At 49.1% G+C, this 25,475-nt stretch overlaps 2 protein-coding genes across 4 annotated transcripts in view; one reads left to right on the plus strand and one right to left on the minus strand.

Moving 5' to 3' along the window:
• Positions 1 to 941: 941 nt before the first annotated feature.
• The window catches only part of Rassf4 (Ras association domain family member 4), a 40,621-nt gene continuing 16,087 nt past the window's right edge, over positions 942 to 25,475 (plus strand). For both annotated transcript variants that reach the window (XM_021164777.2, XM_085840132.1), the window contains exons 1-3: positions 942 to 1,074; positions 13,421 to 13,514; positions 15,599 to 15,674. In XM_021164777.2, the coding sequence (XP_021020436.1) occupies positions 13,453 to 13,514; positions 15,599 to 15,674 (138 nt within the window). In that variant the 5' untranslated portion in view covers positions 942 to 1,074; positions 13,421 to 13,452. The remainder of the gene's footprint in view (positions 1,075 to 13,420; positions 13,515 to 15,598; positions 15,675 to 25,475) is intronic.
• Positions 21,497 to 23,704, minus strand: Depp1 (DEPP autophagy regulator 1). 2 transcript variants are annotated; one of them, XM_021164778.3, is made up of 2 exons: positions 23,440 to 23,704; positions 21,497 to 22,597 (listed from the first exon to the last, which is right to left on the minus strand). In XM_021164778.3, the coding sequence occupies exon 2, from the start codon at positions 22,590 to 22,592 to the stop codon at positions 21,975 to 21,977; it is 618 nt and encodes a 205-aa protein (XP_021020437.1). In that variant the 5' UTR covers positions 22,593 to 22,597; positions 23,440 to 23,704; the 3' UTR covers positions 21,497 to 21,974. The 2 variants fall into 2 exon arrangements, with proteins under 2 accessions (XP_021020437.1, XP_021020438.1); XM_021164779.3 differs by having other exon boundaries at positions 21,497 to 22,594; positions 23,440 to 23,671.

Raw genomic sequence — 25,475 nt, forward strand, 5'->3', positions numbered from 1 at the left:
GAAGAGGGACTGCAGGCTGGTCATTTTTAGCCCGCTGCAGGTAGGGAAATAGAGTCTGTGACACAGGAAGTAAAGGGCGGAGCACAATCTCTTTTCCATCTCTTCGCCGGCTATAATTGGCACGGTGCGCTGCATTGGGGTCCAGAGACTCTAATGCCGTCTGTTTTCAAATACGTGAGTACCTACACTTTTAGAAGTCCCACTTCATACTCTAAAATGGCCCTGTGACTCTAAGAGGGTTAGAAACCAGGGAGTGAGCCGAGCTGAGATGACTTACTTTGCGAGGGAGGGCAAGAGGTCCTGAGGTCAGGACTGGGAACCATGAAATAAAACAGAGTCAACAAAGCTCCCTTGCCTCACAGCCGCCCAGCTTCCCTAAGCTCTCAGCCTATAGCCTGGGGCTCTGCCTCAGCACTGGCCAATCTCCTCAGAAGACAGCGACCGAGAGAGAGGAAGTTAACCTTTTTAATTCACCAGCTCCTATTTTTTAATGTAGAGAAGCCACAACTTTGCTTGCAGGTGCCACCTGGACAATAAATAAATGTCCCGGGCTTCAGGCGCGCGAACACACACACTCCACCCTCCCTAGGAAGCGCACAGTAGTAGCTGTAGCGCCTGCGCAGAGGTCTTTGTTGAAACCCAAGTATCTGCGTTACCCAAGCTCCCTGGCCTCCGCCTGTAGACCGAGGGCCCCTGGGGACCCACTCCTACTGCTTTCTCTTTGCGTCCTAGGGCGCCCTCGAGGATTGGGGACTTAAGTGGCGTGCGAAGCGCTTAGTGGTGTCCGTAAAGATCGAACAAGTGAGCAAATGCTCGGGGTCTTCTTGAGGGGCATCAGTACCAAGAACCCTGGAAAGAAGAGATGGGCTGATAGGCAAAGCAGATGACCAGAGAGAAGGGGCGTGTCCAGGGCGGAGAGGGGCGTGTTCGGGGGCGGGAGGAGGTGTGTCTAGGGTGGGCTGGGGCGGACTTGATCCCTGCAGCAGATGCAGGGCTCTTGAGTCCGTGCCGGCACAATTCTGGTGCACGCGAACTCTCTTGCTGGTGGCCTCTGGACCGCGCGATGACTGAACGGTGAGTGATGCTCAGACTGCAAAGGTAGTGGGCATCCTTGGAGCACCCTACCTTCGACCCTGGGGCCGCGATCAGGCAGGGCGCTAGAGCCTGAGCACTTGCACCCCCAGCCGCAGTGCGCGAGTCTCCTCCCCCTGCCAGCCTGGCGCACTGCGGGCTTCCAGCCAAGGGCTGAGGGTGGCAAGGCGCCTAACATCTCCCAGATAAGGTACTTTCCGGGCTAAATCTTAGCAGGGCACGTGAATCCAACGGCCGGCTACACTTGTGCTCACCTCATCCTCCTCTCAGGCAGCTTCCTAGAAACACGATCTTAGAGGCGGGAAGAGGGTTTCAGCGAGACCTTAAGATTTTACAGCTGGAAAGCCAATGCTAGGATGATTACTCATCCAGACACTTGTTTCTCCGTCGCTGTTGGTGCGGTGGGCCATAACCAAAGGGCTACACAATATGCCACTCACGTATAGTTTCAGGGCTAAACTCCACCTGTCTCCTGATTCTTTGGGGCCCGTTCTCTTCTTTGAGATCTCCGGCACCTCACTATCTCTCTGGAGCCTGAAGCCCAATGTCGACAGTGTTTATTGTGGATGAAGTCCTAGGGTCATAGTTGTTTAAACTGGTGATGAACTCCAGTTTGAAAATAGAAAGGATTTGACAGGGTCATACAATGCAGTCAGGGTAAGCTTTGAGCCCAGACCTTTGGGAAGGCTGAGTTGTTTAACCTAAAAGTATGTCGAAGAAAATGCTTGAAATTGTCTTTATTTATTTATTTATTTATTTACTTACTTACTTACTTATTATTGAGAAACAGACAGACGCACACTCACTCACACACCAGAGAGAGAGAGAGAGAGCACATGTATATATGTACCTGTGTTTGCTGTGGGTCATAGTGGCTGTGTGGCGTCGTTTCTCCCTGTCCGCTTTCCCATGACTTCTGAGGATTAAACTTAGGTCCTGAGGCTTTGGCAGGAAGCACTTTACACATAGCGCCTCCTCACCAGCCCTTGAAACTGTTTAAAAGTAAGCTATCAGCACTAGGAAGTAGCCACAGGCCTAAAGCTTTTGCTGTTTCCCCAAACTTGTAGTTCCCCGAATCTCCTTCCTGCCTATGGGATTTCCCCTGGGACAAACCCTGAGATAGGATTGGAGCCCTGCCACCCCCTTGCTTGACCTTCAGTAGCGAAGATGGGCTGTGATATAGTTAGTCCCCTAGGTGCCCCAGGGACACTCTATACCAGCTGCCACTACAACTAGCTAACTCAAGACCTAGAGGTGGCACAACAGTTGAGGTCACACACCAAGTCAGTGACAAAGAAAATCTTAGCCAGCATGGTTCTCAGAGTCACTGCAGCAGACATTCTCAGCCTGGGATCCAGGGCAACTGGACTCAGGCATCCTGATCATCCTCATTCACTCACCATTCTCTCTCTCTCTCTCTCTCTCTCTCTCTCTCTCTCTCTCTCTCGTGTGTGTATGTGTGTGTGTGGGTGTATGTGTCTGTATTTATGCATGCACAGTCACACTCACCCATTTTTCTTGTTCGGGGATGATGGTGTTATGTTTTCAAAGGAATCCATGTCCCAAGGGATTCTAAGACATAGCAACTGGTCTCCAGAGAAACCTCTCCCAGCATCTGCACATGGTGCACAGACTAGGCCAAAGGTCGCATGCGTGTGGCAGATATTACAGTGTTGAGAACAACCTGGCAGCCAGTACCAAGTAGTCAGGGGGGGCTGCTCAGCTGGGCTGCACTCCTGGACCCAGGCAAACTGAGTATACATTTGGCCCCCATACCATAGCTGGGAGGATTCCTGTCTCCATGAATGTCTCTTCCATAGGTAGGGAGTGAGCCTGGATTGGAGTGGAGGGGATGCAGGGACAGGAAATATGAGTATATTGTATGAGGGGGAGAGGGAGGGTTGGAAATTACTTTATTACCTCAGCTTACGGGAAAGAACACTGGAGGGCAACAGCAGAAACCAGCAATCTGTCCTGCAGGTGTGTGGGTGGGACCCTGCCTCTGGGCTGCAATTTAACCCAGCGAGTCACAAGGGAGAAGAGATGGCTGCAGAGGGGACAAGGACAAGGACCTGTATCTTCAGAGAAAGGGAAACATTGCCAAGGAAGCCTACATGGCAGAGAGGGTTCATATAAGGTCACCAGGACCATAGGGGTCACATGGCAGAGGTGGCCTGGCTAGGGGAATCGCCCTGGTAGGAGGGGAGATTGTGATGGCTGTGCTTTGTCAGACTTCCCTGGATCTCCATCACCTCCAGCTGGCAGGGTACACAACCTCTCAGGGCTTTCCCAGCTGGTGGGACTGAGCAGCCATGGACAGGAGCAGGAGGGGTGTGGCTGAGCCAGAGGTGGGTAATGTCAGGGGAGGGGAGAAGAGAGGCCATTACAACTGAACAGCGGGAGAGGGCGGCAGCTGCTAAGTGGCTGCCTGCTGTTTATGCCTAAGCAGCAGGCTATCTAGGTGGCTGTACAACTAAGGACAGACAGCCTGTGTCCAGCCGGATCCCCTCAGCAGACAGCTGGCTGCTCTCTGGGGAAGCCCCGGCTCTGTGAGGGCTGACAGGTGCTGAAACAGTCTTTTGGAGGCTCACTGTTTTCAGCGTCTGGACTCCTGTCCCCAGCATTAGGAGCAGGGGGCACAGGCTTCCCAGTTGTACAGGGCAGTGTAGCCTGCATCTGCCTCCCTTCTGGCCTGCTGGAGGCCTTTGGCTGTGCCTGTCCCTGTCCCCTTTTTCTTGCCGCTCAAGCTGCTTTATGTCTTAATTGGTTCGCATCAACAAATCGTGCGTACCAGGACAGGTGAGAGCAGAGATAGCCAAGCTGTCTGGTCTCACTGACCAACTTACATTTTACTTTAGATGTTGACCCATTGCCCATATTGCCAAGTGAGGACAGTACTGTCACCACAGTTTGGGAAGGGCCCTCTACAGACTGCAAAGCAGGCTGCCCATAGGCTCATCATAGAAGGCTGTTAGATGCACTCAAGTTCATTTCCTGAGTATTCCGCCCCCGTGGTAGCCAACCCCTTGCTCCTTCTGCAGCCGATCCAGAGGGACTAGATCCCATAGTGATGTAAAGAACCAGAACCGGCCTTCTGTGGGAAGAAAAGGAAAAGGGCCCCGGACCTAGGAGTTGTGAAAGCTTCTGTGGCCTTTGTCACTCCACAGCAGGCTGTGTGCCAGCTGTCGCTGCCTCCCCATGCTGGCAGAACAGAGCAGTCACTGAAGCAGAAAGTCTGGACAACTCACCCATTGTCTGTTCATAGAGGGAAGGTAGCCAGGTATGCCACACTGCCCGAGGCTCCTCTGAGGGGCAGAGAGAGCATCTATCTGCCAGAGACGTGAGCTCAAAGGCCTGAGCTGTGCCTGCTGGGCTGTAGGGGGCGAGCAGGACCTGGACAAAGCTGCTGGGGGAGGGGGCGGCCCTGCTGAGTTAGCAGTCTGTCTGGTTCTATCAGGGGCTGCTTCTCAGACTTGCCTGGGTGGCAGGCCAGGCCTCTCTTCATCTATTTCTACCAAGGATCATCTATCTGAGCACTGGGTTCCAGATAAGATTATGATTATGGATTTTTATTGCAAAAGGATGAAAGCAGGCCATTGGAGATGCTTGTGTTTGGACACCCTGCCCAGGGAATAGGGCGGTTCAGCACTAAGGAAGACGGTTCAAGAGAGTGTTCAGCTCTGCTTCCTGCAGGAGTGGATGTTCTCCCTCTTCAAGCTCTCCCTGACAGCAATAGTCTCTAAGTCACCCCTTAGGTATACTGCAACTCACTGAGACACTGTGAGCTTGAGAGTGACAGCACACTCCAATCAGCCCAGTGAGGAATCTTAAAGGCAAACCCGTGCTCACTGGTTACCAAACCCTTAGTCAGAACCTGGGCCCCTACTCAGCTGTGGCCGCCCACCTCAGTACACAGATTCAAAGACCCAAACTGAAAGTGGAAAACTGAGCTGGCGCACGCCTTTAATCCTGACACTCGGAAGGCAGAGGCAGGCAGATCTCTTGAGTCTGATGCCAGCCTGCTCTGCAGAGGGAGTTCTAGGACAGCCAGAGCTACACAGAGAAACCCTGTCTTTTAAAAAAAAAAAGAGAAAGAAAAAAAAAAAAAACAGGAAAAAGGAGATTTATTCAATGTGACCACATTGGGAGGAGGAACAACAAAAGCCAGAGAACCCCACAAGTCCATTTTACCCAAGGGTCCTGAAGTACAGTGAAAACAGAGAGTCTGGGCTATGCCCTTCTTAAGGTGTGGCCCTGCCCTCCTTTGACCCAGCCTTGTCTGGGCTTCAGTTTGGTCCTGTAAGGTTGTGAAATCTTTCTGAGAGATGCATTCCCCTCTGCTTCCCCTTTTCCTTCTCCCAGCATGTGCTTTCTGGGGAAATTCCCATTTGTTTGAGGTCCATTGTTTAAATAGTCTCATAGGCAGATTGAAAGACGTATCTCTAGAATATCTTCACTTCTCTGCAAGGCGAGCTAAACAAATGTGGGCAGAGGCGGAATCTGTGGGACATTCTGGAGCTCAGTGGGGATGCAGTATGAGGTACCACTCATGGAGGATGTGTTTGACATCCAGGGAAGCCAGGTGACTCATTGAAGGCCGTGGAGCTGATGACAACAACTAAATCACGTGTTGTTCCCGTACAGAGGCTGTTTTCTAAGGGCCCTACGCCCCTCCCCCATGAGACCTATTGCCTGTAGTTGCAACCTGTAATTGCAAGAGCCTGTTTTGCTGAATGGTCCTCCTTAGCCTCCACTCCTCCCTCAACTCCTCCCCCGACTCCTCCCCCCACCCCACCCCCCCTTGCATCCTGAGATTATGCCTCCGTGTCCTCCCAGGATGCTGTGCCATACTCCTCCCCTGCCAAGCTTCTCTGTTTACCTTGTAAGAAACCAGGGTCTTCCCAGGCTGGCTTCCTGGCTTCCATCCTGTCTCCTCTGAGTAGCTGATGCTATGTCCTCAGGAACCTGCTGAGGGAAAACGGGGAGAACAAGCACTAAGCCTTCGCTCTGTGCTCTAGTGCTCCGTGCTCTAGTGCTCCCTGCTCTAGTGGACGAGCACTGCCAACTGCCTTACTGTCAATCACAGCAGTCCCTGCTTATTTTCCATTTGAATACGAGCACTGCACCTAAGGAAATGCCAAAGCCAATGGAGAGCAATATTCTTATTGCAGAGATGGAAAAGCCGAGGCTCGGAGACAAGGCATGCATCTGCAGTCACCCAGGTCTTAGTAGCTCCCAGCCCTGAGGAAGAAGGCCTTTCTGTTACACTGCTTAACTTAAAGGAAATTCTACTGTAAAGTAAAAGAGAGGACGGATTCTCCTTCTGAGGGAGAGTAAAGATACTGTAAACTAAGGCAGGCCATGAGTCAGACGCCACAAACTAGTCCCATACCTGTCTTGCAAGTGTGTGCTCCATTTGGTCTCCCCCCTTTCTCTCTGATTATTGTCTCTCCCTCTCCCCTCCCCTCCCCTCCCCTCCCCTCCCCTCCCCTCCCCTCCCCTCCCCTCCCCTCTCCTCTCCTCTCCTCTCCTCTCCTCTCCTCTCTTCCCTTCTCTTTTCTCTTCTTCTTCCTCTCTCTCTCTTTCCCTCCCCCTCTCTCTTCTCCCCTCTCTCCTCTCCCTCCACCCCCTCCCCCTCTCCTCTCCCCTCTCTTTCTCCTCTCTCCTCTCTCTCCCCTCTCTCCTCTCTCTCTCTCCTCTCCCCCTCTCTTCTCTCTTCCCCCCTTTCTCCTCTCTCCCATTTGCCCTCTTCCCCCCTTCCCCCCTCTCACATATTCACTATGCAGCCTTTACTGCCTGGACTTAAATGTGACTGGGCTGGCTGTTGTCAACTTTGCCTCCTAAGTACTTGGTACTATCTTCTAAATGTATTTAAATATATACAAATTTAATGGAACACTTTTCCTTGTTAGTCAGTCTGGAATAGGTTATGCTGCAGTAAGAAATGCCTGAAACACCAGAGTCTTAGCTAATCCAGCAGAGATGGCTTCTCTTTCCAAATGCAAATCCACTGTGGGTGGGTCAAGGATTCTGGTCCACAGAATCCCTCAGGGACCCAGGCTGACCACGTAGTGACTGCATCATTAGAACATGTGGCTTTCCAGCTGGCTATGGCAATAGATAGTCACTGCTTCTTTTTCTTTAAAAATAGAAATTTATGTGGCCTGGAGAGATGTTCCAGTGGTTAAGTATGTATACTGCTGCTCTTCCAGAGGACTGGAGTTCACAATTGGAAATCTTGATTTCCTACTTGAGAGAATCTGAGATAACTGTCTTTCTGAGTCTGCCTTAGTTTGCTTTACATCATGATCTCCAGCTCCATCCATTTTGTATCTTTCTCTTGCCTCTGTGTGTTTATGGCAATAGACAGATCTGGTTCTTTTTCTTAACAACAACAAAGTTCACAGGTGTGTTGGCTTAGAACCCCTTGGGCACATACAGCTGAGTGCATAGCTGGTCCGTATGCTAGTTCTTTTTTATCTTTCTTGAATCTCCATATTGATTTCCATTGTGAGTGCACAGATTGCCTTTCCCACCAGCGGGAAATAAGAGGCCCCTTGCCCCGCATTCTTGCCAGTATTTGTTTTCATGATGACAGACATTCCAACTGCTTTAATTTGCATTTTTCCCCAATGGCCAAGGATCTTGAATGCCTTTTCAAGTATTTATTGGCCATTTGTATTTCTTATTTCAAGTCTGATTCTGTTTGTGGATTAGATGGTTCAGATTTCAGTGTTTAAGGTGTTTTTTTGGTTCTTTATGTATTCTAGATATCCGTTGTGTAGTTGATAGAGATTTTCCCCACACTCTCTAGGGTTCCTTCACCCTATTGTCTGTTCCTTTTTCATGTAGCATCATCTGTCCATTCTTGGAATTATTTCATAAGCTGTTGGGATTCTTTTCAGGACACCCTTGCTCATGGGACTTGAGATGTTTTACCTGTTTTCCTCCAGCAGTTTTAAAGTGTCAGGCCCACATTCAGGTCTCGTTTCATTCTCCTACACATGAGATTTGGCTTTCCTGGAACATTTGCTAGCTAGGCTGTCTTTCTGCAGTGGGTGGTTTGATAGACACCATCATCAAAATTTTGTTGGCTGTAGCTCTGTGTTTTATTTCTGGGTCATTGGTTCTGTTCGGGCCTCTGAGATCTGCTGGGCTGTTGCTGTATGGTGACCATGGGCTGTGGCACGATTCGATGTGTTTATGCCTTACCCACTGCACATCCTGCTAAGGATCACTTAGACTCTTTGGGTCTGTATCAGCGTTAGAGTTGTTTTCTCGATGTCTTGTGAAGGATGCCATTGAGGTCTGAATGAGGCTTGTGTTGAATGTGTGCATTGTTTTCGGTAATGTAGCCACTTTCACAACATTAATTGTTGTGAAATAATTGTGAATAATAGGTTGCTTAATCCTTGATGGTCAACCAATAGCCAACGTTATACTAAATAGGGGGGAATTGGAAGCATTTCCAGTAAAATCTAAAGCAAGACAAGGGTGCTGTCTTTCTCCTCTTTTGTTCAAAATATAGTATTTGAAGTCACAGAACAGTAAGAGATGAAAGAGAAAGAAAAGTGATAAAGATTAGAAAGATCAATCATTCCCATTTGCAGGCAACATGGCCCTGTCTTTAAAAGACCCTGAAGAGTCTCCAGAAATCTCTCAGAACTTACATACTCTTAGCAAAGTAATGGGATAGAAAGTTGGGGGGGGGAGTAGATTTTCTATATAACCATAGCAGACTTACAAAGGAAGAGGTCAGAAGAGTGCCACACATGATAGCCTCAAAAAAAACCAAATTGTGTAGGCATTCTCATGAAAATGGGTAGACCTGGAAAATGCTACATTAAATGAGGTAGCCCGGGTTTGGAGAGACAAATACTGCTCATTTGCTCTCATACACAGAGCCTCACTTTTAATGATCTAATTATGTGTGTGTACTCGTGCTGGAGTGACTGGGTAGCGGTCAAGAGACCAGTTGTTAATGCGCCATCCAGAACGTGATCCACACATGTCCTTTTTATAGCAGAAAGGTAATATGACTCCGTCAAGGAGCTGGGAAAGATTGCTAATCATTTTACATAGTTATTCTTAGGCATCAAGTGCTTCTGCCCAATGCACCAAATTTTAAGTGGTGGTACACCAACCCATAAAAACCCAGATTTCAGCTGGGCGTCGTGGCTCACACCTTTAAGCCCATCACTTGTGAGCAAAGGCAGACGGATCTCTGTGAGTTCAATTCTAGCCTGGTCTACAAAAAACAGAGTCAGGGATAGCCAGAACTTCGTAAAGAAACCCTGTCTTGAAAAAAAAAAAAAAACAAAGCAATCCAAACCAAACAAAACAAACCAGGTTTCTGGTTTCCTATGAGCAAGTCAGAAGATCTACATTTTAAAAAGAGGAATGTGTCCCCAGTTCCCTGTGATCTCTGTAACAAATGCCCCAAAAGTAATCCAGCCCTTTAATCCCTAGACACGGCTACCTTTTTTGTTTTTCTTTCTTAGATATAATGTCATTCTGGAGCCAAAGTTGAACTTCAATTTGCAGCGATCCTCCTGTCTCAGTTTGGGATTACAGGAATGAGCCTGGCTTACATTTTGTATTACTGCTGTATGTACAGCTCTGGAAAGACTGACTCATGGGGGAGTCAATGAATCTTGTACTCACTTTGTCACACCACAACGGGCCATAACAAGTGTGAGGCAGAAGAGCATCACCCCTTACACACACACACACACACACACACACACACACACACTGCACTGGTGCCCCCAGAGGGATCACTTATTAAATGGGATTATAAATAGTGAAGAAGCTGCAGGTCAGAAATTCTGCCCCACCCTGGCCCGGGCTTGCTCCACTCCTGTGTGCTGGCGGAGCAGAGTCTCTTTTGGTGCCTAGTGCCTCACAAGCCATGTGAGAAGAAAGAGTGTCAAGCACTCTGAGGCTATTTAGGTCTGCATTTCCACCTCACTGCCAGGGTGGCAGAATGCTTTCTATGTGCTGCTTGGGGAGACAAAATGCAGGGGTGTTAGGGCTGCATTTCTTCCTCACTGCTGGGGAGCGAGGCCACTCAGGGAAGGTGAAATACAGTCTAGGATAGGGGGTCCCAGCCAGTGTTTCTCCGGGTGAAAACAGTGGGGGCTGGGACAAAGACTGTGATTCTCAAACTCCTGTGTATCCAGATGCCGCCGCTGAGACCCATGAGGAGTTGGGAATCAGGGTCCATGAGCAGGTGATGAACCTGGGATGGGAGGAATCTGGCTCTGAGTGAGGGCTAGGAGTACAAAAGGACCTTCTTCGGGAGACTTAGGCAAGGCTATGTATGATGAAACACCACCACCACCATCACTCAGTGGTCCTTAATGAAGGAGACAGTTTTTGCTTATCCAAACTGCTTTATTCATGGAGGATGAAAATTTATATGTTCAAAATCCATTACTCAGGGTGAACCAGAGATTAAATACCTTTGTAGGAAGGAATGCCCAGGAATGGAAGCTCATTGGCTAAACACTCAGGGGCCTATCTAGATACCTCATTAGCATGGAGAACTCTAGGTTCTGTGCTACCTAATGTGGCCAGTTGTCTTGGTCCTCTTAGTGAGGTGTCACGGTTCATGTGCTGCAGGACAGGAACGTGTTCAGGAGCTAGTTCAAACTCATGCTGTTCTCAGTTATAAAATTTACGGGGGTTCTGAACTTGCTACTACCTTGCCAGTTCTTCAGTCTGGTGGCATGCTCCACTGCTCTGCAGGGCTGTGTGTGATGGGCAAAGCTGGGGCATCATGAAGGACATGGCAGACACTGGATGAAGATGCAGAGGAAAGCAAAGGAAACTCCACATCTCATGATTTCTGCGTAAACTTTGTCCTTCCTGTAATGAGCTTGCTTAAAACTTAACAGTGCTATGCCGTGTCTATGGAACCAGTGCAAACTCAGAAACCCCCAACTCGGGGCACTCCCCAGGGCCAAACAGTTCTGCTCAGCAGCATTTAAGGAACTACCCAGAAAAGGAATTCACCCACCCTTTCAACAAGCCAAGCAGAGGGAACCAGGCTCTATTTTGAAACCCCTGTTGCTGGGCCAACGAGAATACACAGGGAGTCCCCAGCTCTGATCTCATTGGGGTAGTGCTGCCTTACTATGTAGGTCAAAGCCTGCTCTGCAAAGGGCCTGGCTTCTCCGAAGGCCATGGCTGAGCTTGCTTCTCAGTGGGCAAAGCTGTGTTGATGGGATAGTTCTAAGGTTGCCTCTAAACCTGTCTCCCCCAGGTCCTCCCATTTCTCACAGCCAACAGTAATTCTCCTGCTTCCGCCATCAAACGGCCATTTAGGGATGATGTCCATCTTGAGGGTAATAGGCAAGGAGTCAGGGGGTTGAAGAGTAGAGACTGCATTGGTACTAAGGGTGTGCTGGGGGTCATCTTACTGCCGGGCAAATAGAAAGCCCCCCCCCTCGCCCCCCGTGAGGGTCCTCAGCCAGGAAACAGTAACTTCTACCTGTCTCTACTTTCTATAACTGGGGCAACCATGGTCTCAAATTATTAAGTGAAAAAATGTGGAAATAAATATCTGAAGAGTTTTAAGCTGAATGCCATTCTGAGGAACTGATGAAATCTAACCATCCGGCTTCTTCCTGCCTAGGCACAAAGTCTCCATGTCCCTCACATGCACACTCCATGCACCTGTTAGAGTCACTTAAAAGCGACCTCTGTCATCAGACCGGCTGACAGGCTATCAGTGCTTGGGCTTAAGGAACTTAACACTCTTGTTTTACTTGTTTGATTTAATAATGTAGTTATTAAATGCCCCAAAGACAGTTGTGCTCTCTAGCCAGACACACCAGGGAGAAATGAACTGATCAAATTCTTCACGCATTGAGAAATAGTGAGGTGTTGTGTCGCTAGGATCTGGTAAAAATGAGTCTTCTGTCCATGAATATTCTGACAGAAAAAGAATCCATGTGAGGTGTTTTGTTTATTTGTTTTTTTACCTAAAACTTTACAAGCTGTGGCCACAATCCAGTCAGGTTTATCACTAACCCGGGCAGGCATTCAGTCACAGAGTGTGGGAACTTTCACAGTCTTTGGAAACCACTGGGGAGTCCATAACATATCTACATGCCATACAGGATAATAACTGTGGTTCAAAGGAAACCAGAAGGATAGAGAAACAATCTCGCACTTCATATTCCATGAAAACAGTATGGGCAGGCAGGAAGGCCCTCGTGCTTCTGTGGAAAGGAGACAGAGAGAGCATGAATTTTGAGTCTGCCACAGAATCTGAAGGCTGGACCCAGCCTTAACATAGGTTAAGAATTTGCCAAGAGCCATATAGAATAGAAAAGAGACCAGAATCAACCATCCAGACTCTTGTGTCTAAAGAGGACCCTACTGCTGTTCATTGGTTGGTTTTTGGCTTCACCTTGTTTTCCCACTCATAATGTGGGAATAAATTAACGCGCCACAGTGTTGTAAGGACTAGACAATTCACAGAACAGCTTTGCAGTCCAGAAGGAGTAAGTGAGACACAGATGAATCTCCCAGGAGAGCTGGCCCAAGGGATGGACTCCAAAGCAATTGATGGGATCACCACCCCATCTCAGTGGGAAAGGAAGAAAGAGGACCAGAGTGGCTTTGAAAGACTCTAGAAAAGCCTAGAGGAAGCCAACACCTAGAATGTTCACCTAAGATAAAAAGAATACGTGGCTCAAAATGTTTAGGAGCTGATCTAGAGTCTTGGAGATCCTGTAGAGCTTTCTGGAGGGACAGGCAGGCTAGCTCCTTAACCTGATGCTTCAGAGTTTAGCCTGCATTTGGATGGGTCTGATGTGAGAGGGTGGATAAGTGTTCTCATGCCCGGGATATCGGGGCTGGACAACACTGAATGTGGCTCCCCCCCCCCCGCTCCCCATCAGCACACACCTGTCCTAGCTAGTCAACCTGACACAAGCTAGAGTTATCTAAAAGGAGGGAACTTTAATTGAGAAAATACCTCCATAAGATTCAGTTGTAAGGTATTTCCTTAATTAGTGATTGATGGAGAAGGTCCCAGTCCATTGTGGGTGGTGCCTTTTTTGGGGGGCTGGTGGCCCTGTGTGCTATAAGAAAGAAAACTGAGCAAGCCATGACTAATGAACAAGCCAATAAGTAGCAGCATTGCATGGCCTCTGCATCAGCTTCTGCCTCCAGCTTTCTGCCCTGAGTTTCTGTCCTGACTTCCCTTGATGATGAACAGTGATATGGAAGTGTGAACCAAATAAACGTTTTCCTCCCCAACTTGCGTTAATCAATAATAACTCTAAGACAACATCCTTTGTCATCTTTCCAACAGGTGACCTCTGGGTCTGAGGACGAGAGTTGAAGATGAAGGAAGCTTGCTCTTCCAGCTCTCATGTGCCTGTCAGCGACAACAAGTCCATTCTGAAGTACGTTTGAGCATGCAGGGTGGGGGTGGGGGGAGCTCTGCAGCCACCCATGGCCTTCCCTGCATGGAGGCCTGGGTGTTGGTGCCAGAACTCTTCAGAGGTGACACTGTGTCCTGGGGACAGTGGTTAGTCCTTTTGTTGGGAGGCTGCCTCTCTTTGGAGATCAAGATATTCTTTGAAAAATGGGCTTCAGCACCAAGGGAGGTAGCCATGGTGTGCTACAGTGACAGTACATCATTGTTGACAAACTAGAATTATCTGGAAACTCTTGCAGTTTAAAACGGTTTAAAATTCCGGTTATGGGTTTTAATGAAAGAAAAAAAAGTATACTTTACTGATATATTTTAACTTTGCTTATTTTTATTTACTCTGTCTCATAAAAACTACTTGGAATATTTCCTCTGAACCAAAGAAAAGCATATTTTTATCATATTTATCTCTGTGTGTATTTGAGAGTGTGTGTGTGAGTGTGTGTGTCAAAGAGTGTGTGTGTTTGTGTGAGAGTGTGTGTGAGAGTGTGTTTGTGTTTGTGTGTGAAAGTGTGTGTGTGTGTGTGTGTGTGTGAGAGAGAGAGAGAGAGAGAGAGAGTGTGTGTGTGTGTGTGTGTGTGTGTGTGTGTGTGTGTGAGAGAGAGAGAGAGAGAGAGAGAGAGAGAGAGAGCATGTGTGTGTGTGTGTCTGGGTAGGGGGTGCCTGCCACAGCAACCTTTGGGAATCACTCCCTTCGTCCACCATGTTGGTCTCAGGGGTCACACGGGTCACACACAGATTGCCAGACTTGGCAGTAAGTGCCTTTACCTGCTCAGCCATCTTGCCAGTCTGAGAAGCATTTTTCATTTAAGTTCTTTTTTTCATTTCATCTTGCATTTTGAGTCCTAAGTATGAATGCTTTCTAAAATTGGACTTGATTGACTTCACATAGCTGTGAATTTCCCAATATGCTTGTACCCAGCCTTTGCACATTTGTGGCACAGGACAAACGCAGCAGGGAATCGTCACTTACCGCTGCTGCTCAGTCACACACGGTTACCCCTGTTGGTTCCCCGTCTCCTCATCATGCACAGGACACACCTATCCAAACCCCGGATGTCATTGTTCTCCTGTGCAGTGAGTGGGGTTGGGGAGGCTGCTGGGAAAGTGATGGAGCATCGGGGTCCAGCCAGGGACCACAGTCAGGAAACTTGAGCACACTCTAGTTAGTTAGCACACGCTTTACACACACCAATGTACTAGCTCCCGCTGATTCTATGTTTATGGACAAGCATCCTGGATGCTCAGTTTGGCCAGTATAACCTGTTAGCTTTACCTGCCCTCTTCCCCTTTTCAACCTGCTAGGAGGCTGAAAACTCACCTGCATGTGTCATACCCCATAGCCTAGATCCATGGTTCTGCTGATGGTCTCCTGACCATCCCAGAGTATTGGGAGAAAGTGTTTGAGCAGAGTGGCCTGCTTGGGCCCTGTCACCCTCACCCCAGGACTTACCTCTGGACAGTCCAGACAGGGAGCCAGCTGGTAATCCAAACCACCAAGGCCTCCAAGAGGCAGAGGGTCACAGGAGAGCACAGGAAGGCTGTTAGGACTGCTTATAGGCAATAGTGAACTTGCACACACACCCTGTAGTGAATATGCATACAGGCCCTATAGTGAACATGTACACAGGCCCTATAGTGAACACACACACACACCCTATAGTGATCATACACACACATCTTATAGTGATCATGCACACACATCCTATAGTGAACATGCACACATATCCTGTAGTGAACATGAACACACATCCTATAGTGAACGTGCACATATGCCCTAGTGCTTCCTGTGAGGTGAGAACCTGCATGAGAATTTTGCTTGCTTCTCAGCACCTTTGCCTTCATTACCCTCCTCCCCCAATTCCCACAAGGGCTGAGATACAGAAGCGACTGGGGGAGGAGAGGTCAAGTGTCGTGGTAGGACAATTGGGTCTCTGCGTTGAGTAGATATGGTTGGCAAAGATGTATGCTACTACATTTATTTTACGGATGAAGAAAGTGAGGTCCGTGGTATCAACGATACCTTGCCTGAGGGCAGCTTCTGTGTCGTTTTAGGTCAGAACTCTTAAGCCTGCTCAAAACCTACAACTGCTACCATGAAGGCAGGAGCTTCCAGCTAAGACACCGAGAGGTGAGACCTGTAACTCTTTCTGTCCTGCCTTGTGTAAACTGCTGAGGTTTGCATCTGTTCTTCTCAGAGTGGTTATACAGCCTAGACGCTTCAGTGCCAGTTGGGCTCCTGTCAAACTTTCTGACCAAGGAACCAGATTACCAGCAGACAGAGTTGGGCTGGGGTGTCCCTGTGAGGTTTCCTAGCAAGGCAATCACCTGTACCTACTTGTATCGCAGCACTTGTGGGTGTGAATTCTTGGAGCCTGTCTAGCCCCTTCTTGCCTCTGCCTATATTGCTACTTGGTGGGAGTGGGAAGGGAATTTGGTCCCTCGCACATGTCACACACAACAGTGTGCCGGCTGGCACTGATCCCACACGGAGAAGGAAGCATTCTTGACACAAAGCTCAATGAGTGCACCACACTAGTTTTGTGCATTGTATGGATGCTTCACCTGTCAATTAAACAAAGCAAAGCAAAGCAAAGCAAAGCAAAGCAAAGCAAAGCAAAGCAAAGCAAAGCAAAGCAAACACCCTATGGCCTATAGGAAAGGGTAGAAGAGAAAGTGGGACATCCAGGAGGCAGAAAGAATTCTGGGATAGAGTGAAGTGCAGGAAGTTGTAACAAAATGACATGTTGTACCTGAGCACAGGTAACCAGCCATGCGGCAGAATGTAGATCAGGATAAATGGATTATAAGTTATGATCTAGTTAGAGAAGAGCCTAGCTATATGGCCAAGTTTTTTTTTGTAAATATACTTTGAGTCTGCATCTTATTTCTGGGAGCATGGGATTGGGGAAGAACAGATCTCACTTCAACAGTTTTACCAGCCTGTTTTCACCCCAGGCACCCAGCCAGGTGTCCTGGACCGCCTCACCTGTGCCCCACGGTGGTACCCTCACCTCAGAAGTGGTGTCTTGTGTAGATCGGTATCAAGCTCATATGACAAGGGACATACGGGGAGTGGGTCCTAATTAAAGCGGAGAGCCACCTTATCAGAAGTAACCCAAGGTTGCCATTCGAGAATGTGCCCTGGTACAGAAGGAATTTCCAGAAGAGGCTAGGTATCTGGAATTTCATAAGGGATTTCTTAAACCTTGAAACACTCTGGGGAGTGTCTAGCAGGGTCCAGGCTGGGATCTACTTGAGGGCAGATCAAGCCAGCCCTGGGCTTCCACCCTCTGTAACCTCACAAGGGTTCTTTAGTTGTGACTTTGCACTCTGAGTTGTGTCTAGTCCTGTACAATTTACAGTCTAATGAGAAGGCTCATAGTGTAAGGATTTATTTGGGATATTTTCATGGTTGAGATCCCACTGGCTGCTGGAGATGCCTCATCTCTCAATGTCTGAAAAAGGCCAGTAGAAACTCACAGAGGCCTCTGCCAGGTAGCAGTTGCTGGGTCCCTGAACCTCCTCTCGTATTGCTTAGTCATCAGCCCACAACCTTCTGTGGGACTAGACTAGATCCAGCCAAACAGCATCGGGCAGGCATCATGGCAGGCCATGGGCCAGGACAGCAGGGTTTGGTACCTCCACCCATGTAGAGTGGGAGAGGTCGCAGGTTCCTGGTCCAGGCAGGGCTGTGCCACCTGTGCCATCTCTAACAAATGCTCTGAGCTCTGCCTTTTCTTCTTGTTCTCCCGACCCCTCCGCTTTGGGCTTTGGCACCAGTGCTGATGTCTCCAGAGCAGCTGTGTCTTAAGGGCTCACCCACCGTGCCCACCCCCAGCCCTCCCAGCTCTGCCCGGCCTCTTAGGGCTCTGACCTGGCTCTGCTCCTACAGCCCTACCTTCCATCTTAGCCCACCTGACTGGTGAACTTCTGGGTGCTGGGACTGGGCCCCGTTTGGTGCTGACTATGCCAGGCCAGGCTCTGTACACAGCTGGCAGGTATAGACGTGGGCCATTCAGATTGAGAAAAGAAACCTGAGGTCTGAGCTCAGTGTGATGGACAGCAAGGGAGGAAGCATGTAAATGTGGTTAGAGAGGCTTTGGTCTGTGACCTGTGCTAGTAAGTGTGTGTGGGGGGGTGCTGCCCATCTCAGACTCCTGGCACAGGCACAGGGTGTAATGAGTGGGTCTTGGCTGGGTTTCCCTTCCTCAACCTTGGGTGTTTCTGGGACTGATGTTTCTAAGCTGGGGTGGTTCTCTCCTTTATGTCAACATCCTCACTGTCACTAAGGAACTGGCTGGAAATGGAAATCTTACAGGTGCATGCCCACACACACATACACACACACTCATATATACACACACACACACTCATACTCACAGACATACACACACACTCACACACACACATACACACACACTCCTACACACACACACACACACACACTCATACTCACAGACATACACACACACTCATACACACACACTCACACACTCATACTTACACACACACACACACACACACAAACACACACTGGATGAGTACACTGAACACAATATTTCCTTTTCTCACCAATGTCTTAGCAAACTTTTCAGGGCATTCTAATAGAAGCTCAAGTTTGAGAACAATTAACAGACTCCCCTAATCCTGGCCTTCTGACTTGGATGCAGGAGGATTACCATGAGTTCATAGCCAGTCTGTGCCACCTAATAAGTTTCAAGTCAGCCTGAGCTACATAGAAAGACCCTGATCTTGGCGCTTGGGAATCTCTTCTGTGGAGGTAGCTGTGTGTGGTGAAGGTGGATAGCCCTGAGTTTCTATAACAGTCCAGATGGAAAATAAGTGAGCCTCGTGGCTGGCAAAACTCATGCCTGTGACCCTGTCCCAGAAGAGAACTTGTGTTTCTAACTCTAAACCCAAGGGGCAAACTGACTTGATATCCACGAAACCAGGAAATACCTTTCAGGGACCTTCTGCAGTGTTAGCAGACTCAGCAAGCAGGCAGTCTGAGACGGCATGTGCTTTTTTCAGGGTAACACCCACCACAGAGGCAAGCCTGCAAGCCTGGAATCTGAGTTCTGGCAGAGAGGAATGAGCCCCTGACATTTATCTACTTAACCAGTGCAAAAGTCTCAGACCTGCAGTTGCCCATCCAGGATCACACACCCACTCACTATAGGACAATCCCAGAATGCCCTATCGTTGGGTCTCACAAGGACAGGCGGATGGAGGAAGTCAGAGTTCCCAAGGGAATTCTGGTACATCAACCGCTTTGCCTCTCTTCTATTACCATGGCCCTTTTTTCTTGCAAAGAATGGAGGCTCTCAGAAGTTAAGCCTCTAATTGTATTATCTGAGCAACTTTTCCTGGGGAGATAGAGCACATACATGTGCTGCTAACCCTAGACCAGGAACCCGCTACAGACCAAAGTCCAGCTTAGTGAGCCTGGGGGATTCTAACAGGAGCTTTTGTGAGGGAGGGGTGACTTAGAGGAGCAGAGGTGAATCAGAAGCAGCTGTATCATTAAGAAGCCCACCCCAGCATGGGTGGTGACTCGTGAAAGCTGCACCGGTAGGAACTCTGTACAACTTATAGGTAGGAAAATGCACCTCTCCTCAGCTGGCTGGTCAGAATCTCCTCCAGCAGCTGCCTACGAGTGTGTGTGTGTGTGTCCACATCCCTGGGGAGGATGCTGGTGAATCTTGAGCTTCCCAGATAGGCACAGTTTGTTTGCTTCTGGAATCTCTTGAATCTCCCCTTCTCGCTCCTGGAAGGGAAGGTTCAATTCTTTGGAGTAAATGAAGCAGGCTGCAGCAGCTCCAAAGATGGAGTGTTAGGGACAGCCAGGACCTTTCCGGCATCATGATTAAGAACTCACTGGAGGGATGAATTGGATATCAGTGACTAGATCTCAGACATGGGGCAGATTGTTACTCTTGATCCTAGGCTCTAAGGTACCTTCAAGTGCTGAGGCACTCGCCACTTGGGTGTGACCCTCCTGGCTGTCAGAAGCCTTGCTTGCTAGTAGCAACTACAGCCTGACTGTATAGTTTGGGGGCAAACTCCCTCACTGCCATGTGGGATGCCTGTAGAGAAATGAGGTACATCTGTGGGTGTGGCCACACTGTGGGACAACTGTTTCCCAATGACCTTTCTCCTAATTACTAAGAGCTAGGGGAAGCAATCTCTCTCTCTGGAGGATGGTGTGCAGGCCCCTCGACTGTAAAACTTGCCTTTGGGATAATTTTGCTTCTGTCACTGAAAAGTGTATAATAGCCAATACCTTTTGAAGTTGACTGTCCTCTGGACATGCTAATATATAAACCTCTTCAGGGTGATCAGAGACTTACAACCCCACCCAGACTATCTGATCAAGATTTCCCAACCAGCCTCTATACGAACCGTTTAGTGGTTCATAGTCTCCCCCTGGTGGCCATGCGTCACACTGCATCCAGTTTTATTCTCTTCTGGATCTCCAGTGTGTGAGATACTCAGAGTGTACTCTCCTACATTCTTATCCTTCCTTAGAAAGGTGGGCCTGCCCCCTCTCTTAGGCCTGGGAGATCCACTTAACCCTGAAATAACCCTGGGCCCTTCCAGCCTGAGCTCTATGCAGCTGTTCCCTAGGAGCACAAACTGTGTACTAGACTGTCTGGCCAGATCTTTAGTGGACTCCCCTGGGTGGGACCAGGTATGGCAGGGTGCTGTGGGGAGAGCACCTTCGCAATTGCCGATTAGCATCGTTCATGTCAGAGAATATTTGAGCGAGTTCCCGGTGGAACATTCACTAATGCATTGCCACGTGCCAGGAGTCTCCCTCTGACCCAGTTTTCACACTGCTTCACAGATGGGGACGGCGTAAAGAGGCTTGGTGTCTCATCTAGTGCCCATCTAGTCTCCAGCCAGCTACCCCCTCTGCAGTAGATCTGTCTTCCTATCACACCTGGGGACATTTTGCCTAAGGGCTTTCTTGTAGAAGATCAGTTTGAGGCTGTGATAGATGCAAACTGCACCTCTATCTATGTCCATGTATACAGCTTCGCAACTCCTGTCAAGGACAAAGGATGGTGTTGGTGTCCTGCATTTTACAAACAAAAAACCTGAATAGACCGCTTGTCCCAAGTATTTTCTTTTTGCTGTGTGTTTTGTATTCTGATTCTGAGAATATACATGCAAACGAGGACATGAAAGTGGTTAACGTCTCTCTTTTCCTAGACCCTTCCATCCTGAGTGTGGTCAGCTGGCTCCAGCCCATACAAGGGAGCAGATGCTGGGCCTTGAGCCCTGATTCTTTTCCGAGCTCCAAGACCACACCCACCTCTCTGAGAAAGGAAACCCTCCCATCCCAAACTTCCCTCCTTCACCCTCCTGCTTGGTAGATGCCTCCAGGAGCTGACATTCTCTGGACTAGGGGAACTCAGTGCTGGTCTGGATTTCCAAAGCCTTAGGACATCCCAACCTAGCCAGAATAATGGGGTTGGACAGCTTTGTGATGTGCCCCCTTCTGTAACAAGGGCCTAGGTGAAGCTGGTGGGCACATGCAAGAAAATCAGAGATGAGACCACTAGACCCAGTATGTGACAGCCTGCAGGCTGTGTGACGCATTCTGTTTTGGCCCTGAGCATGGGAATTCTCTAATTCTCTGGTACCACAATGAGATTTGGACACTGGAGTCAAGATAGCAGGTCCCCTGGGTACCTAGGTGACAATCCCTATGAAACTCAGTAATACATCTGCTGAGACCTCATATCTTTTGTTGGGCCTCTGGAAATATATGCCTGAAGGTAGAGCATAGAGGCCAGGCCCTTCCTTGGATGCTTTTAAGACAGTGTTTTTCAACCTGAGTCACAGCCCCTTTCGGGGTTGAACGACCCTGTCACAGGAGCCACCTAAGAGCACTGGAAAGCTCAAAGATTTACACCATGATTTGTAACAGTAACAAAATTGCAGTTATGAAGTAGAAACAAAAATCATTTTATGGTTGGGGGATCACACAACATGAGGAACTGTATTAAAAGGTCACAACATTAGGATGGTTGAAAGCCACTGCTTTAGGGGGCTGAGACCCTTTCCCTTGGTCGCCTTTGGTTTCTCATGAGACTGTGGCAGCCACCCAGAGTACAGCCCGAATCTCCTCATTAGAGCAATCTGGGAGGTGGTCACTCTACCTACACTCACTCTAGCCATGATAAAACCAAGAAATAGAGGACACTGAGTCGCTTCAAGGTCACAGGCCAGCCAGACACAAATGGTACCAGTCAAAGTCACATTGTGGGAGCTAGACTGTCATAGCTCTTTAGAGGATGGGTCTCACTAGGAATTGCCCAGTCCCTGCAGACCTGCCAGGAAGTGTCCACCACAGGAGAGGAAAGCTAGGGAGACCACAGGGGCCCACCATATCCTTTATGGGTTTTTCCTGGGGTAGGGGTTAGAGTTCATGGATCACTGGGAGGTGCAAATAGAGAGTGCCTAGGATACTGCTGGGGCGAGAGCTGGAGACGGACACTAAGGCCCGGCAGGACTTTCTAGAAGTCCAGCTTTTCAGGTTGGAGATCTGGTGCCTGGGCCCTGGTTTTCTTCCTACAGAGTGCTCAGGTACCCTGGCCTCACAGAGTCTCCCTGTGTCCTTGCCCATCTGTCTGGGCACATCCCAGGGATCTGAAGAACCAGTCCTGTTGGGTCGACCTCTCCCATCTGTCTGCTCTCCCTGTGACTTCCCAAAGAGCCAGTCCAGAGGGTTGTCAGTGCCGGGAGAGGGCAGTGTGGGCTGCAGGCTGCTGAAGCAAAGAGAGCTGTCTCCTGGAGACTCGGCCTGGCGCCTCTTCTCTCGAGTCCAGGCTGGCCGGCAGGGTCTGTTGGGACGGCTTTGGGCTGTGACCTTGTCCAGCACTGAGGTGGGCTGTGCCAGCTGACAGATATACCTGACATAGTCATCCAGGCTGGGAGAAGCTGGGGGTTCCTGCCCAGCTGCCCCATGTGACAGCTCTTCTGACATTTCCCGAATCGTTGGCAAATGGGGCACGGGAAGCAGAAGCCGGGACCTCATAGCTGCTAATAAAGCAAAAGCAACCTGTTAGCCAAGAGAAAACCAGTGACGAGCCTGCCATGCCACCCTGACACCCTCCTGCTTCCTCTCCCTCATCGGAGATGCTACACAGGGCTCGGGTACCCAGAAAACAATAAGAAACCTGCAGATCTGAGACCAAGGCTCACCCCCCTGCCCCCACCCGCACTCATCCTTCCAGCTACCACCAAAGCACCCAGCTCACTAAGACTTCATCACTAGTGTTGTTTAAGAATACCCAGATAATTGGGGCTCCGTGGTAAGAGTACTTATTCCTGCAGAGAGCCAGAGTTCAATTCTTAGCACACACATAGTGGCTCTAACCGTCTATAAATCAAGTTCCAGGGGATCTGACTGCTATGTGTGTAGTACACATACATTAGTGTAGGCAAAATATCCATGCATATAAAGTAAAATAAATTAATTAAAAATTTTAAAGTGAAGAACGAACAGATAAGAAAACCGGGGTGGGGGTATTAATGTGGGGTCAGAGAACACCTAGGTTTTAAACTCGTCTCTGCCACTTAATGACTTAGAGACTGGCAATGTCACCTCTCTAAACCTCTAATTACTTGTCTGAAAAACAGGGTTATAAACATCCCACTGGCAGGGATATTATGGGAAATTCCAGGAGACATAGCTTTGACATCACAGCTCTCCTGTAAACACAAAGGCCTTGTATAAACACCTTATTATCATAGTGGTCGGTGGTACCCCCCCCCTATCCAGTAGCCAGGCCAGTGAAAGCTCGGGAATGAGAGATGCTCTCAGAGATAAACTAGCCCCATGTTTTAAAAGTGTCAAGCCAAAGGGTGGCTGCTCTTCTTACCTGTAAGTCAGCAGTCAGGGCAGCAGGAGTCTAGATGGGTAAAGACTGTCTCCTCTAAAGGAAGCCCCAGAGGCAGGCAGTCACAGCCGGGTCTCTAGCTCTTGGTCCCTGGGAAGAGGACAATCAGGACGATGTGCTGTGGTTTCTTCCCCTGTGCGGTCTGGCAAACCCAACACACACTGCTGCTTTTAAACGGTTCCTCCGGTCATCAATCATTGTCAGGAAAAGCTCAAAATAGCAGCACTTTGGAAGGTTCTCAGAGGAAAACACAGAGGGTGGGGCTTGGCCCAGCTGCCAGCCTGGAATTTGTGTATGTGCCTGCAGGAGGTTGGGAAATATTTACACTGTAGGGTGAGGTGTGGGGCAGCCACCTCACCTGACTTAAACAGCTTTACTATGGGTAGAGACCAAAGCCAGCCTGGGGGTTCCTGGGACCTGGGGACTGCTGGAACCTGGGACCTCCATAGGACCCCCACGGGCTTCCACCCCTCTCTAGTATAGCACAGTATTTTCTACTATGGATTACCCCAGGACCTGTGATCCTGTGACACACCAGCCTTGTGCTAAGTTTTGCTGAGTTCCAGGCCTACCCTTATGACCATGATAACACATGAGGCTTGCAGGGTGAGGGACATCCCCTTACACAGGTGCCAAGGCAGCCTGACGGTCTGTCTGACTTCTCTCATAACATCTCAGATGGTGGCATGGACAGGCCTACTAACCATGATTCATGATGGCTAACATGCACACTGAAGATGTTTGAGAACACAATGGATGATGGTGACGTGGACGTGGGTTCTAATTAAGAGTTCAGTCAAGCTTCCTAATCCATGGAACAGGAAGCTAAGCAAAGCCTGCGATTAGTTTTAGCCGACCATAGATCCACACTGCGAGTGGGGGTGAGGCCATCCTCACGTGAAGAAGTTCTCATGACATCTCTGTATTCACGGGGGCTTTCCAGGACAATGAAGAGAGAGTAGACTCCATGGGGCAGTGGGTGCTGCATCTGATGCTTTCAAGGAGAAATTTGTTTGCCCATTGGTTGGCCAGACATGTGCCAGTGACTGCTAATGGCATAGCAAATACTGTGGACAAATCACCACGTATGAAGCCTGTTTCCCAGTGAGAAGGATTATGGCGTCATCAGTGGACAGGCGCAGTGACTCAGCACTCAGGATGGCTGCAAGGAAGAGCGCAGAAGGGCTGTGGAGCAGCAGAAGAGGGCATGGTCCAGGTCAGGTGGGCCAGAAGATACCAAAGCAAGGGAAGGGCACTGTAGGTTTGAGTAAGGAGCTGTAGTGTGGCTTCTGCCAGATGCCATGCTCGGGCAAATGACAGCAGCTGTGAGAAACCAGGGGACTCCAAGGGTGATACCAACACAGTGGCAGCTGAAGGCAAGATGGACAGCCCTGGGAAGGAACCAGCAGTGCGTTTCTCAGGCCTCAGCGCCTCTGCTCACCTACACTCAGAAGCGGGAGGAAGAGGAGTTACAGAGGAAACAGTATGTTCAGGTCTGATACATGAGGGCTGGACAGACACTAGCCTCCTGCAGCATGGAGCACGGCTGGTCTTGTGTCTGTGCATTCCAAGTGTAGCGTTAGAGTCATGGGTAAAGGCATGGGGACATGGGAAATACTGAACAATGCTTAAGTCAGGTGACAATTCCCAACTTACACCTGAATGATAACATAGGACTCCAGCCTTTTGCCTGACTGTTTAGGCAAACACTGTGAGGCCCTATCAGGAAGCTGTGTGTGGTTTTGATAGCCTTAGACTCTTCTCTCTGTGGTCAGTGAGGTGTTTGAAACTAGACATGACTGTTAGCCGACCATAGATCCACACTGCGAGTGGGGGTGAGGCCATCCTCACGTGAAGAAGTTCTCATGACATCTCTGTATTCACGGGGGCTTTCCAGGACAATGAAGAGAGAGTAGACTCCATGGGGCAGTGGGTTCTGCATGATTTCACTTAAGTGTAGTGTGGAATCCAAAATAACTCAAATGCATAGAGGCAGAAAGAAGGATGATGGCTATCAA

The sequence above is a fragment of the Mus caroli genome, unplaced genomic scaffold, assembly GCF_978045245.1.
Source record: "Mus caroli unplaced genomic scaffold, Mus_caroli_1 scaffold_7, whole genome shotgun sequence".
NCBI classification, from domain to species: Eukaryota; Metazoa; Chordata; class Mammalia; order Rodentia; family Muridae; genus Mus; species Mus caroli.

Excerpts from the sequence above, each read along its gene's own strand:
- Depp1 (XM_021164778.3), bottom strand. The coding sequence starts at position 22,592 with ATGAGGTCCCGGCTTCTGCTTCCCGTGCCCCATTTGCCAACGATTCGG.